The sequence below is a fragment of the Megascapheus bottae genome, chromosome 38 (assembly GCF_031878675.1).
Source record: "Megascapheus bottae isolate mThoBot1 chromosome 38, mThoBot2.hap1, whole genome shotgun sequence".
Lineage (NCBI taxonomy): Eukaryota > Metazoa > Chordata > Mammalia > Rodentia > Geomyidae > Megascapheus > Megascapheus bottae.
In genome coordinates, this window is record NC_143546.1 from 4,264,866 (window position 1) to 4,278,223 (window position 13,358).

The 13,358-nt window shown below is 54.0% G+C and overlaps 2 protein-coding genes across 2 annotated transcripts in view; one reads left to right on the top strand and one right to left on the bottom strand.

Moving 5' to 3' along the window:
* Nucleotides 1-148: 148 nt before the first annotated feature.
* Nucleotides 149-1,823, top strand: Rab24 (RAB24, member RAS oncogene family). The gene is made up of 8 exons (XM_090325559.1): nt 149-477; nt 572-640; nt 750-828; nt 925-992; nt 1,082-1,181; nt 1,359-1,409; nt 1,501-1,563; nt 1,666-1,823. Exons 1-8 carry the CDS (start codon nt 361-363, stop codon nt 1,728-1,730), a joined length of 612 nt encoding a protein of 203 aa, XP_090181685.1. The 5' UTR covers nt 149-360; the 3' UTR covers nt 1,731-1,823.
* A 5,112-nt stretch (nt 1,824-6,935) lies between these two features.
* The window catches only part of Nsd1 (nuclear receptor binding SET domain protein 1), a 78,601-nt gene continuing 72,178 nt past the window's right edge, over nt 6,936-13,358 (bottom strand). Inside the window, exons 21-23 of the mRNA XM_090325555.1 lie at nt 12,335-12,441; nt 10,393-10,597; nt 6,936-9,149 (exon numbers count right to left, since the gene is read on the bottom strand). Of these exons, the coding sequence (XP_090181681.1) occupies nt 7,546-9,149; nt 10,393-10,597; nt 12,335-12,441 (1,916 nt within the window). The 3' untranslated portion in view covers nt 6,936-7,545. The remainder of the gene's footprint in view (nt 9,150-10,392; nt 10,598-12,334; nt 12,442-13,358) is intronic.

A 13,358-nucleotide genomic window follows, 5' to 3' on the forward strand; every position in this document is an offset into this window, starting at 1 on the left:
GCCCGAGCGGAGCCGCCCAGCCGCTTCCGGCGGGCCGGGCCACGTGACCCGAGGCCCCGCCCCTGCCGCCCCCGCCCGCGGGAGTCGCGACGCTGCGGGTCGGAGCCGGATCGCCGGGTCGGCCCGCGCCGCCGCCCCCACCCCCCACCCCGTGCTGCCCGCCCGTCACCCCACCCGTCCCGGGCTGGGAATCGGAGCCGGCGAGTGGGTGAGCGTCGCGCGGGCGCCCCGGGCCGAGCAGCCGGGGAGGGAGGCGGGCGCCGCCGAGGTGCGGGGCGCTGCGGCCGGGGTCGGGGCTGCGGCTGCGGCGCCGCCCGGGCCGCGGGGACCCCGGCGCGCGGCGGCGGCGGCCCCGGGAGTATGAGCGGGCAGCGCGTGGACGTCAAGGTGGTGATGCTGGGCAAGGAGTACGTGGGCAAGACCAGCCTGGTGGAGCGCTACGTGCACGACCGCTTCCTGGTGGGGCCGTACCAGAACGTGAGTGCCCGCCCGCCGCGGGGGGGATCGGCGCCCGCCGCGGGGGGATCGGCCGCGCCCCCGCCCCCCGTCCTCACCCCCGATCCCCTTGCAGACCATCGGCGCCGCCTTCGTCGCCAAGGTGATGCCCGTCGGGGACCGCACGGTGACGCTGGGCATCTGGGTGAGTGCCCCGGGGCAGCCGGGCGGGGGCTGCGGGCGGCCGGGCAACCCCCGGAGGACCTGGAGCTGGTGGTGACCGGGTCCGATCGGCTCTCCGCCCCGCCCCGCAGGACACGGCCGGCTCTGAGCGCTACGAGGCCATGAGCAGGATCTACTACCGGGGAGCCAAGGCGGCCATCGTGTGCTACGGTAAGGAGGGAGGGGGGCCCTGGGTGCCAGGCTGATCGCCGCCCACCCGCCGGGCCCTGATCGCCACCCGTGTCTCCTGCACGCTCGTGTCTCCAGACCTCACCGACAGCAGCAGCTTCGAGAGAGCCAAGTTCTGGGTGAAGGAGCTGCGCAGCCAGGAAGAGGTGATGGATGGTCCGGGGGTCACGGAGGGTGTTCCCCGTGTTGGGGTGACCCCCACAGTGCGTGTCTTCTGCCCCCCCTGCCCCTTCAGGGTTGTCAAATCTACCTGTGTGGCACCAAGAGTGACCTGCTGGAGGAGGACCGCCGGCGGCGGCGGGTGGACTTCCATGATGTCCAGGACTATGCCGAAAGTAGCTATGCCTCAGCCCCTGGGGCGGGGGACCCGGGGTTGGGGGGGGGACGGCCTGCCCTGGCTGGGGTGGCCAGGCACCCTCCCAGGACCTGCCCTGAGCTGCTGGCGTGTGTGTGTGTGTGTCGACCTGGACCCCAGGTGCAAGGCCTTAGTCGCTCTCTGTCTCTCTCCACAGATATCCAAGCCCAGCTCTTCGAGACATCCAGCAAGACTGGCCAGAGCGTGGGTGAGTGCATCCTGAGGGCCTGACAGGGCCGGGTCACTGGGAGTTCCCAGGGCCCCTGGCACCAGGCCCTCACTGAGCCTCTTCTTGCCAGACGAGCTCTTCCAGAAAGTGGCAGAGGATTACGTCAGTGTGGCAAACTTCCAGGAGATGACAGGTGTGCTTCCAGGCTTCCTCTAGCTTCTCCATCTCCCAGCCCCCTTCAGGACTACCCAGATCCCACCTCAATGGCGCTCAACTGCCCCTCTCTCTTTGACAGAGGACAAGGGCGTGGATCTGGCCCAGAAGGCAAACCCCTACTTCTACAGCTGTTGCCATCACTGAGTCACCATCACTCACCTGGCTTGGGGGATGAAAGGAATTCCTCCAGGGGCCGGATGCACAGCTCTTGCCCGGGCTTGGGTGGCCCAGGGCTCCTCAGGGTAGAGGTGGCCCTGCCTGTGCTGGCCCTGGCGATGGAGGCAGTACTGGCTGACTGCAGGCAGGTTTGGATTCCAGGCTTCTGTCATGGACAGTGCTTGCTTCTACAGACTATTTAAGTGGCTTCTGATCTGTAAATAAAATCAGTGCACTGTGACTCTCCCTTGGCCCCTTTCCCTGCCGGCTGGACTGGGTGGTGAGATGCTGTGTTCTTCCGAGGACTGGCTGGCCTCTGTGGCTCTATTGAGACCCATTTCTTACTTTGCTTGGGAAACCAAGCGCCTCGTCCATACACAGGGTTGTCACTGAGATGTTAAGCTTTTCTTTCTCTACTCACTTTTATTGGAGCTGGCTAAGGATTAAACTCAGGGCTTTCCTTACACATGCCTGTACCAACATTTCCAGCACATTTTTGTTGGTGTTAAGCTAGGGTGAGGCCCCAGGGCAGGGCAGCATCCCCCCTTATTCCTGCTGGGGGAGCACCTCGTGTTGGGATGACAAGACCAGCCACTCACTCAAAGCTCAAGACATGTGGGTCTGGAGGGGACCCATGGCACACACCTGGGAATTCCTGTGTTGCCCTGCAGTGCAGCTTAATGATGGAGAGAAAGAGTTTTGAGAGAGAAAAATGGTTTGATGGCTGCACTGTAAATTCTAATTCAGGCTGGAAGGGATCAAAGCTGATGGGGGGAAAAAAGAAAAACAATTGGGGGCAGTGGCTCATGCCTAGTCCTGGAGGGCTGAGGGCTGAGGGTCTGGGTTCAAGGCCAGTGTGGGCACTAAAGAACAAAACTCTTGTCTCTAATTAATCATTAGGAAACTGGGAAGTGGGGTTGAGGCTCAGGGGGTAGGGTGGTAGCCTGGAGCTGAAGAGCTTAGGGACAGCGCCCAGGCTGAGTTCAAGCCCCCATGACACCCCCCCCCCCAAAGAAGCAGTGGTTTGTAAGTTAGAACCTAGCCATCAGCTTGGGCTTCTCATTCTAAAACCTTGCTCAGAATTATTAATGTCCTAAGTGAAAATTCCATCCTTATCTCAGGGAGTTAAGGATGAGAGCAAAAATGGAGTGCAATGTCCAAGGCCCTCTGTACCTCCCCCATGCTGGGCCCTCCGACACCTGGGCAATAACTACTGGAGGATTATAACCCTTCGGGTGGGGTGCCTGTGAGGGTGTGGCCTGGCTTCTCTCCAGGTGGGTTGAGGCTCAGGGCCCCTGGCATCCCACACCCTCAGCAAGAGAGTTAAGAGCAGCTTGGGCAAGGCTGCCTTGCACTTCATACCTTCTTTTTAGTTCTTTTTTAATCTGCTTTGGTTTCACTTCTGTTTTCCTGGTTTCACTTCCTTAAGTACCAAATTCCTCAAAAGGCCTTCACTCTTAAGCAACTAAGAATTTCACTGGAGGGGATGGAGATCCTCACAGGAGACCGCAGGCGGGACCCTGCATCCCCTGACTTGTGCCAGGAGAATGGTTGAGGGGTTTTGCCTCTATCCCAGCCAAAGCGGTCCCCCCAGCCCTCTGGGCCCTGCCACCCACAGCCCACAAAACAAGACAGGGCAAGGGCACTTCAGAAGAGTAAAGTTAAACTTTACTTTACAGTATTTTTTTTCTATATACAAAGAATTACAGTACATGTTTACGGGGACTCCTAGCACAGGGCTCCGCTTTCACTAGGAGTTCCGTATCCAGCTGACCATCTGCGAGGACAGGGGTGGAAAAGTGATGGATCTTGGTTGAGCTTCCCCCCCTGCCCCCCCTTCTTAAAAATATATAGATCTCTGATCAGTTTGCTTGCTTTGCCAAGACCTAGAACGCTGCTCTTCCATGAGCTCCTGCTGCACTCACCGCCCTCCCCACGCACGCGCACGCACGCACATGCACACGCACACACACGTAGCAGCACCTTGACCACGAGGCCAGCTGCTCTGCTCACACTGAAGCCCTAGTGCCCGACTACTGCTGCTCCCGTCGGAGATGGCCGAACCACGGGGCTGTGCTGGATCGGGGCTAGCCCCGCAGCCCCCACAGACTGTGGTCTCAGCATCCCGGGGGAGGCCGCACGGGTGACTTGTACTTAGGCTGGTAAGGAGACATTTCTCAAGTGGTGGATCTCTAAAATAAACTCTTTCCACTTGCTGGGGGAGAACCCCCCCCCCCCCAGTCTGCATGAATGGCAGAGGTGTTCCCGTGAGGGTGGCCGGAGGGGGCTGTGGACACAGGGCCCCTTCCCCTGCACCTCGCCCACCTCTGGACTGTGCAGGCAGGACTGGGGGGGGGGGGGGCTCTGCCTTCTCCCTGCTCCTCTTCACAAGAAAACCCTTCTACTTGAACAAATTAACCCTTTTCCTCCCCAAAAGCCAGGCTTCTCAAGTCACCAGACCCTCAACACTTGGCAGTGCTTATTTATACCGTGAAGTTAGCACCATCGTTACTGTGTATGAAGCGATTATCTATTCGGATTGCAGTTTCCACTACAGCTGCCCGGGGGGCCAAGGAAGCTGGGCTGGGGGAGCCGCTGGCCAGGGCTCACCATCCGGAATGTCTACCAGAGAACCTGGCAGGGCACAGGCGAGAGGGGGGGGGCAGCTCTTGGCCTGCTGAGGGCTCAGGGGGGGCCCCGAGAGGGTGACAATATCCTAAGAAAAGTCACTTTGTGGAAGCTCGGGGCATGCATGGGCTCTGCTGCTCTCTGGTTTGCTCTCCATGAGGAACTGCGGGGACCAGGCCTTCTTCTGCTCTTTGGTTCCACAAGGCGACAGCAGAAGTCAGCCGGGAGTCCAGCTCCGGCGAGCAGACTGGCCTGGCCTGGAAGGAGCGCTTCCTTCCCTGGCTGTAGTGTGGTGGTGTGGGAGGAGATGACAGAGAATTCTAGCAACGCTGAAGATGTGGGTTTGGTTCGGAGGGCCTGCACAGTGACTTCGGGCATCCTGCACAGAATGATTTTAGAAGACAGCAGATGTCTGAAAGCACGGATGCTGCAGAAGCAAGGACGGCCGTTCTCTACTTGCATGGACTGGCTCCAGCAGGCACGGTGGGCGAATCTTTGCGGATTCCAGCAGCTGTGTGACCGGGCAGGGATGGAGAGGGTGGTCTCACAGCTACCTGTGGGGCAGCTGAGCTTTGACTTGCTGCTTGCTGCAAGTGGCCTCCAGGGAGCTGGCTCCATACTGTCCAACTGCTAAGCAGCCATACAGGACTAGAAGTGTGTCATGTTTTCCCAGCACTCGTGCTCTGCTTCCAATTACACTGTGACTCTTGCCGTGATTCCAGTGACTTGATGGTGCGTCCGGCAGCTCGAATCTCTACTTTCCACTTGATCATCTAGGAGTCTTTCATGTCCCTGAACAGAAGAGTTGCTGTTGCGAAGGACTGCCCCAAAATGAAGGACACAGCTCAGAAGTCGTATTCTCAGGCAGGTCTGGAATGATGCCTCCATGAAAGGAAAGAACCAAAACAAAACCACAGAGTGGTCCATCTCAGTCCCCGTCCCTCACTCCCTCTTGTCTGTGAGAAATTTCTAGAGAGCTGTCAAAACCACCTAACCAAAACCTACTGTAGAGAAGCTAGTTCAGGATCAAACTTCTCCGTGAAAAATTTTATATAGCCTGCAACACCCCCACACCAAAAAATAAAAAATAAAAAAAAATTCACAGTTTATTTCATGAAACAAAGAGCTACGGTAATCGAAACACACAACAGCGAAGGGTTCTGACGGTGCAGTGCAGATATCATTTCCTGATTACAACTACAGATGACAGGGCACAGGGCACAGGACTGGCACCAGGCAAACCTACTCACACGACCTAAGCGATTAGGAAAGGGGCTACTAGCTGCAGTTATATACTTATTATTCTCACACATGATAAATACTTAATATAATGAACTTTAATGTTCTGGATGAATTTCTTTAAAAATATCTTTCTTGTGGTTTAAAATCTTTAAAAACAAAATAAGATGCTTCACGCTTGGCTCTTCCTTTTGAACAAAGAGCTTTTCCTCTCTGCCGATGTGGGGGGAGAGAAGATAAAGGGGGTCCCAGGCAGGGGGAACTCGCCAAGGAGGCCCTGAGGTCTCAGCGGAGCGCAGGGATTGGCCCCTAAGCCAGGGACAGTCCCGCCCAGCAGTGTCCCTCTGCCTGAGCTCAAGTGTCTCAAGCCGAGACAGACTTTGGGAAATAAAAGCAGGTTCTATCTTCATTTTTTATATAAAGCACAAATGTTTCTGTAACAACTATTGTTTTTTCTCCTCAGAAGCGATGGGACTAACATCGGTGGGCATGGAGGAGGAGGAAATTGGGAAAGATATGGAATCTTGTTGAGGATGCAGAAGCCATAACCGAGATGGAGAATTCAGGAGATGTCTGGGCCAGGAGGTGGCCTGCTGAGTAAAGCTGCTGGCTGGTTGGCAAGAGAGAGGTAAACACATTCGGTCCGGGGACAAAGGGTGGGGTGCAGAAGAGAACTAGCCAAACAGCCTTTCCTGTTGGCAGTCAGTGAGCTGGGGAAGCAGTAGGGCAGGCTAGCACCAACAGATTTCCCAGCCCTTGGGCCCCAGCTCAGGGCAGCAGTAACAGATAATCAGCAGTGATGAGGACTCGTCTCTAAGAGGGAACATTGCTCCAACCGCCACGCATCTCCAGTCTCTCGGAAGGGCTCTGGCTTGCCTGGCGTAGGCTAAGTGAGCAGGCAGGAGCTCTCGTGAGAGCTCAGCAGTGCTCAGGCAGGGGGTGAGGAGACCTGACTCCTTCCCTCAGGAAGGTGTACGGAAGTCAAGGAGAGGAGAGATTTTCCATCTAGATCTGGCACTTTTCCTGAAGCTGGTGTGTCTAGCATGCCAGACACTCCCTGTGTTCACTGCCCGAGGCTGAAATCTGAAAGCACCTGAGTGTTTGAGGAATAGGGTGGGGTGGGTTCAGGGAAAAGGAGGGGACTCAGAGGAAGGGGAGGGGAAGCTTGCCCGGACGGTCTGCTCTAGGACTCCGCCTTCTCACAGCCTGGGTGAGCCCAGGAACCATTTTCAGACTGCAGGAGCACACAGGGACAGTGGTGACCCAGCCAATGGCAACCTTGACCTTAACATACAGCACACTTCCAGCTCAGAGAACCGTGTTGGTAAAGGAGCGCGCACACATCCGTGCACAGCCCAGCTAGGCGATACCAGCTCCACAGACACTTCTGGTCCCCCCTGCTCCTCCCCACACATAAAAATCGTGCCCCTCAAGACTGCAACAGCCTGGGAACCAAGCTGGGCAAACGCTGGGTATTTTTGCATCAGTGACTGACCAGCTGGCCTGGGACCCACGAACGCTCAAGAAACCGCCCCAGTCCAGACGAGCTCCTCCCCGGGGTTCACGGGGCGCCCTCAATGGTGGGCTGGAAAACAGCTCTGAGGGCCTCTAAACTTGCAAACTTGACCAGCCGAATTGAATCCCATGCTCGACTCCACAGCGGACCTTTTATTTTAATTGACCATGGTAAAGCTGGGGCAGAGAGACAAGCGTGTGTCTCTGGCCGGGACCCACGGATTTCCACACACGGTTCATACACGCACAAGCCGGCACTGGCTCCCATCATCAGAGTTCTGAGTGCAGGGAGGTAAGAAAGGACCTAACAGTGGAAGGTGGCGGGAAGGGTCTGCTTTTCAAGAGGGAAAAAGAAAGAAATGAAGATTCCCTTTCCCAGAGGGTGCCCGGCAGCTTGCGCGGTGGGCTGGCGCTGGCGGTGTCACTTCTGCTCGGGATCTGCGCGCTTGTGACCGCAGGGGGCCTGCTTGAGAGTGGGAAGCGGGTTTTTCTCTGCTTTGGGGTCTTGTCCTCTTCCAAGGGACCAGCAAGTCTGTGCCAGTGTCTGTGTACCCGCCGAAGACCAGCAAGACTGTGCCAGTGTCTGTCCAGCTACGATGGGCCAGAGGCCTGCCCCTGTGGACGCTTTGCCCAGGCCCCAGGGACTTTGCTCTGTGCTGCCCACTTTCTTCTCTTCGGTGGGGAGGGAAGTCGGGGCCTTCCCCAGGGACCGGAAGGACTGCCCGTTCCTGGCAGGAAGTCCGGGGAGCTGCTGGCTTCTGGCCAACTGCTTCACCAGGCCTGAAGCTTGGCTGAGGGGCCCGGGGGGGAGCTCAGAGCCCACGGGAGCTCTGGAGGAGGCCTGCGTGGCTGGCTCATATAAAAAGGCCTTGGCAGGAGCCTGGGACAGCAGTCTGGCCTGGGTGAGCGACTTGACAGCCTGCCAGGGGTGCTCTGAAAGCGTGGCCGGTTTCCCGGGTGTTTGCAGAAGAGGGCCTGCCATGCTGCTTTTCTCCCCGGAGCGGGGCATGTGCCCCAGGCCCTTGCTGGCAGGCCACGAGCTGGACTCCAGCGCCGGCGTCTTGTCATCGGCGTGCGGGGTGACCTCCTGGGGAGGGGTGGTCCGATCCTTCTGGCGTGGGGTGAGGTCTATGAGATCCATCACCAGAGCGGCTCTGTTTTTGGACTGCGTGTTCTGGTCCACGGGCCTCAGTGCCTTTTCCTTGGCTACCAGGCTTTGGACTACCGCGGACAGCACTTTCTCGGGAGGTGGAAGTCTCTGGGACAAGGACGCGTGGGATTTGTCAGGGTTCTGGGGCTTGGGACTGTTGGTGGCTAGCAGCCTGTCTGGCGGGGGGAGTCTCAGGCCAGCTGGCGCTGGGGTTTTCTCCAGGGACGGAGGCCTTGGGCTGGCAGCACCTATGGATTTCTCCAGCTTCGGGTCGGTCTTCCTCAGAGGTCTGTCCGGGGGCTGGGGCCTGGCTGCGGGGGCGGGGCTCGGGCTAGTCACTGGAGAGGGCTTATCGGAGAGCTGAGGTCTTGGTCCTTCCACTGCTGGTGGCCGGTCTGGTGGCCTCTGGTTGGATAACAAGGGTTGGGATTTGGTCCCTGTCCCAGCAAGTTCTCGGACCCTATCTAAGAGCTGGGAGCCCGAGCCAGTTCTCTCCAGAGGTCTCTCCGGGAGAAGCGGCCTCTGACAAGTCCCTGCGGAAGCCTTTTTGGAGGGTGGCAGCATCTGGTTGGAGCCAGCAGATGACTTGTCTGACATCTTGGACCCCGGAGTGGCCATTTCGGATGACCGCTCCGCCAAATGGCTGCTGGGAGACAGTGGGCCTGCAGGAGGCACATACTCACGGATCTCCCCCGGCTCCAGCGGGTTGGGCCCACAGGGGTCGTGCTCAGTGCAGGACAGGCGCCCGTCCAACTTGGAGATGAAGAGCATCCCTTCCCGATGCTGCTTGCAGAAGGAGCTGGGGCACATCTCGCAGAAGGAGGCGGCCTCCTTCCCACACACGTCACACTGGTGCCAAGGACACTCCCACTTCCCTGGAAACAGAATGAAGGAGGGCAAGATCAGCGGGACAAGCGTGAGACCCGGGCCAGGGCTCTGAGCCCGGTCCCTGAGGCCGTGGAGGGTGTGTGTTTGTCTCCTTCTGTGTGTCACCTTCTTCAGGTTTCACACTGCTTGCCCAGAACCTCAGCTAGCTGAGATTACAGGCATGAGCCATGGGTGGCTGGCAATCTGGGAGATTCTTATCTTCAAGTAAGTGGTAGAGCACTAGCCTTGAGCAGAAAAACTCAAGGACATTACCCAGGCCTTACGACCTCATTTCAAGCCTAACGATCAACCACCACAACAAACCCCCAAATCAGCGCAGTAATCAAGGCCCAGCAAGTCGAGTTATCAATGAAATACACACAGAAGGAAATCTGTTTCTCTGTGACCATTTTCAGCAAGAAGAAAGAAAAGAAAAATAACAGAAGTGAACTCCAAAGCTCCCGTTAGAGGAAATGGGGAGGTAATACTTTTGCATATCCTAGAAACCTCTGGGTTTTTATTTGTAAGTCTACAGGGCCTCCCGCCCCAGCCTTCTAGCTCCAGACAGCTTTTAAATAACCAACTCTAGTAGGAGCAGCTCAGTTATTTACACTTCTGCTCATTTGGTTACAAATAGGAACGTGACACAGATAGGGTGGTTGCAAAGGCAGAAACATGTCCAATCTGTTCAGGTTTAAGTCTCGAGACCAGCACTCCTCCATTCATGTTGTTTAGAGAGAATCAGCAGAAAAGACCCAGAGTAAATCTAAACTTTGCATCTATTTCCATTCGCTCCTTCAAACCTGAGCCTCACCTGTGAGCCCTGACCTCAACAGAGCTCCCTAGACAGACCAGACCATTAGCAAACACTGAAGTAAACTGAGGTCCCCTGTAGTCTTAAAGCATACTTTCTTGAAAGGAGGCCTCAGTGAGGTCTGGAATGGCTCCCAGCTGGCTCTATCAGGAGGGTGAACGGTGCAGTCATCAATCAGGGACCACAACAACCCAACAGCTTCACTACCACTCTACCGTCCACTTCCAGAAAGGCAACACGATTCAGGGGCCTTAGACCCAGAATCCTGGCTTCAGTCCAGCCGTGACAAGGCAGGCACACCATCAACACCCCCCACCCCCGAAGTCCTAGAGATTGAACTGTGAGCCTATGCTCCTTTGCTCGAGGTGAAGTGCTCTACCACTTGAGCCACAGCTCCCATGTCTGACTTTTTCTGATTTACTGGAGATAGCACCCACCTGCTGGCCGCTTGGTGAGATTGAGGCAGTCCGCATGGTACACTTTCGGGCAGCCTGGCTTCTTGCAGGAGACCAGCTGCCCAGCGTCCCCGCAGCTGAAACACTCGTCCTCTCTCTCTTTGGTGACTTCGCCTTGGCTCCGGCGCTTTCCCTGCTGTTTCTTCTTGAATCTCTTGGACTTTTCCTCAGTGGCAATGGGTTGATTCTAGAGGTCAGATATGGAGCCGTCAACATTCTGTCAACACCTGTGCTACTGCATCCTGACCAGGTTAACCACCCCTTCTGAGTTTCACCTTCCCTCTGGGAAAAGACAGTCCTCAGACTGTGCCAGAGCCGAGAAAACGTAGGGAAGGCACCTGGTACATCACACACGGTGGTGGCATCACTGACTCAGCGGTCACAAGGCACCGTGCTCTTATCACATATGCATCTTAGCCTAGACTTGCCCAGGGCCACCGCCAAAGTTAATCAGGTTCCCCCATATCAAACTCATCCTCCACCACTGCCCAGCACCTCTCTTATTGTTTGGAAATCAAAGAAACAACCACCACGGAAGTTTCCCTTCTAGTGTTGTCAGGCCAGCAGTTGTGACTACTAAACTTCCATACGTATGTCCCACTTTTCAACTTGTGCTCTGGCATGCTACAAAGTCCCTGGAGATGTAGAAACCTGACACCACCAACTATGAGATAAACTCACCCCATCCCAACGTAACAGTTTAAAATCTCCTAGCTGCCAAGGCAATGCCGCCCAGCCTTAGTTAATTTTCGGAATGGATCTCATCTGTGCTCGGGCTGAACTGTGATTCAATTTATGTTTCTTATAAACTGGGATGATAGATTTCATTGGTGGATCCAGGTCTTACAAACGTTTGCCCAGCCTAGCCTCAAAAGCATGTACCTAGATATCTTTACTTCCCAAGTAGCAAGGATTACACTTGTGAGCCACCTGACGACTGTTTTAACTCACAGAAAACAAAACCAGTTGACATCACTAAGATCATCTAAGGAACCAAGTAAACCAAACCCAGTATAATATGGATGATTTTCCTCATCTTAATAAAATACAGGATTAGTGGGTACTCTTCATTTTCATATACTCTTGCTTAAAATAATTTACTCTCCAATTTGCTTTTTTTCACTTTTAATGTTGAGCTATTGAACAAACATACATAACAGAAAATACTCAAATGAAATGGCTGTGTAATCTATTTTGCATTAAAACTGAGTTTCAATTTTCAGTTATTTTTGATAGAAAAACCTTTAGGTATACACATGTTCATCAATTATGATCAGACCGCTGTATTTAAAAAAAAAATTACCCACCAAAAAGTCTATATAACAGTCAAGGAAGTTTTTAAATAACAAAAAAGCAGGATAAAGACTTATAACAGTTGCTCCTTAACAGTTACAGAATTATAAAGCAGTGTACAATCATGTTCACACTTGTTTACAATGTTACAAAGTTGGCAGCACTGAGGATCAGGCCTATGGCATGTACATGCCAGGCTGTACGCTGGTACACTGCGCCACTGGAAGATTTCCCCACCCCACCATCTCCTTCCATCCACAGAACCACCCTGTGGATGACACTAGAATCGTAAAATCAACTCTAGATTCTTTGGTATCTTTACACAGAGAAAGGAGACACAATCACAGATATACCAGAGAATCTGAGTAGTTTATTGGCATATATGAGATGACCTGAAACCAATTCAGACATGGGATATAACCTATTTTACAGGTTCCTGATATTGTACATGTTGGCTAGAAAATTGCCACCAGTTCAAGTCAGATTGTTCAAACCACGTCAGCGATACCCAAAAATCTACCTCCAGATAACCATATGGGTATCAGAATGCTCAGTGCACTGCCAGTGGCTCAACTGACACCAACTCAATGTCACTATTTCAGAGAAGCATCTTCAATCTGGAAGGCAGTACCTTTGGCCTCACTCCCAAGAAGCCACTGCAGTTTGGGGCTCCACATTTGCAAACAGTCTTTCCATTCCCAAGACACTCTAGGTTGTAATTGAAGGTAAGTTCAGTACCTGTGTGAGAGACAGTGAAAAATTAGTACCTCTGCTTTCAGTTGTGTCACGGATTAACTTCCAAGTCCACAAATGAACTTTATTAATAAGTTTCAAACATTCATGAGCTAATACAACTTATTTCTCAATGATTTTGGTTGGAAACTATAAACTCAATTAAAAAAAACAAACAAACTCGAACATACAGGCATACACACAAAAGCTTATGTTTTACTGGTGTGCCATGCCTAGGGGGTACAACAAATATAAGCATCACCTGCTGGTCTGTCCGGACGCACTCTTCTTCTTCCCTGAGAGTACTCAAGGAGCGGATGCCTCAAGACAGCCATACGAAAGAGACTATGCTGCGTGCCAGTGGCTCACACCTGTCATCCTAGCTACTTAGAAGGCTGAGATCTGAGCAATGCGGTTCAAAGCTAACCTGGGCAGCTATTTCTGTGGTAGGCAGGCATTCACCATTTTTGCCCACACTGGACAGAAATCCTCCTACTTAAACTTCCCACATCGTGTCACTGGGATACAAGACACTTGAGGAAGGATTTGCCATTCAGTCTGAGCAGGCCTTGAATTTTGAATTTTCTTTATCACTGAATTGCTGGGATTACACATGTAGTAGAAAAAGATATAGTAATGGTAGAGTAGAAAAAAATGCCTTTAGTTCTTGTCAGTTGTCTTTTTTTTTTGGAGGGGGAGGAGTTTCAGAAAGGTGATACGCCACAAATTTCAAATAATCCACACAAGTCACTATTTAAAAAATTAGTCAGGCCAGGAGTTTGACCTAGTGGTAGAGTGCTTGCCTTGCATGCACGAAGACCTAGGTTCGAGTCCTTGGTCCCATATATATAGAAAAAGCCAGAAGTGGTGCTGTGGCTCAAGTGGTAGAGCTCTAGACTTGAGAAAGTCCAAGGACAGTGCTC

Coding starts and splice junctions, on each gene's coding strand:
- Rab24 (XM_090325559.1), top strand. CDS start 361: ATGAGCGGGCAGCGCGTGGACGTCAAGGTGGTGATGCTGGGCAAGGAG. Junction 993..1,081: donor AGCTGCGCAGCCAGGAAGAG/GTGATGGATGGT, acceptor CTGCCCCTTCAG/GGTTGTCAAATCTACCTGTG. Junction 1,410..1,500: donor CAAGACTGGCCAGAGCGTGG/GTGAGTGCATCC, acceptor TCTTCTTGCCAG/ACGAGCTCTTCCAGAAAGTG.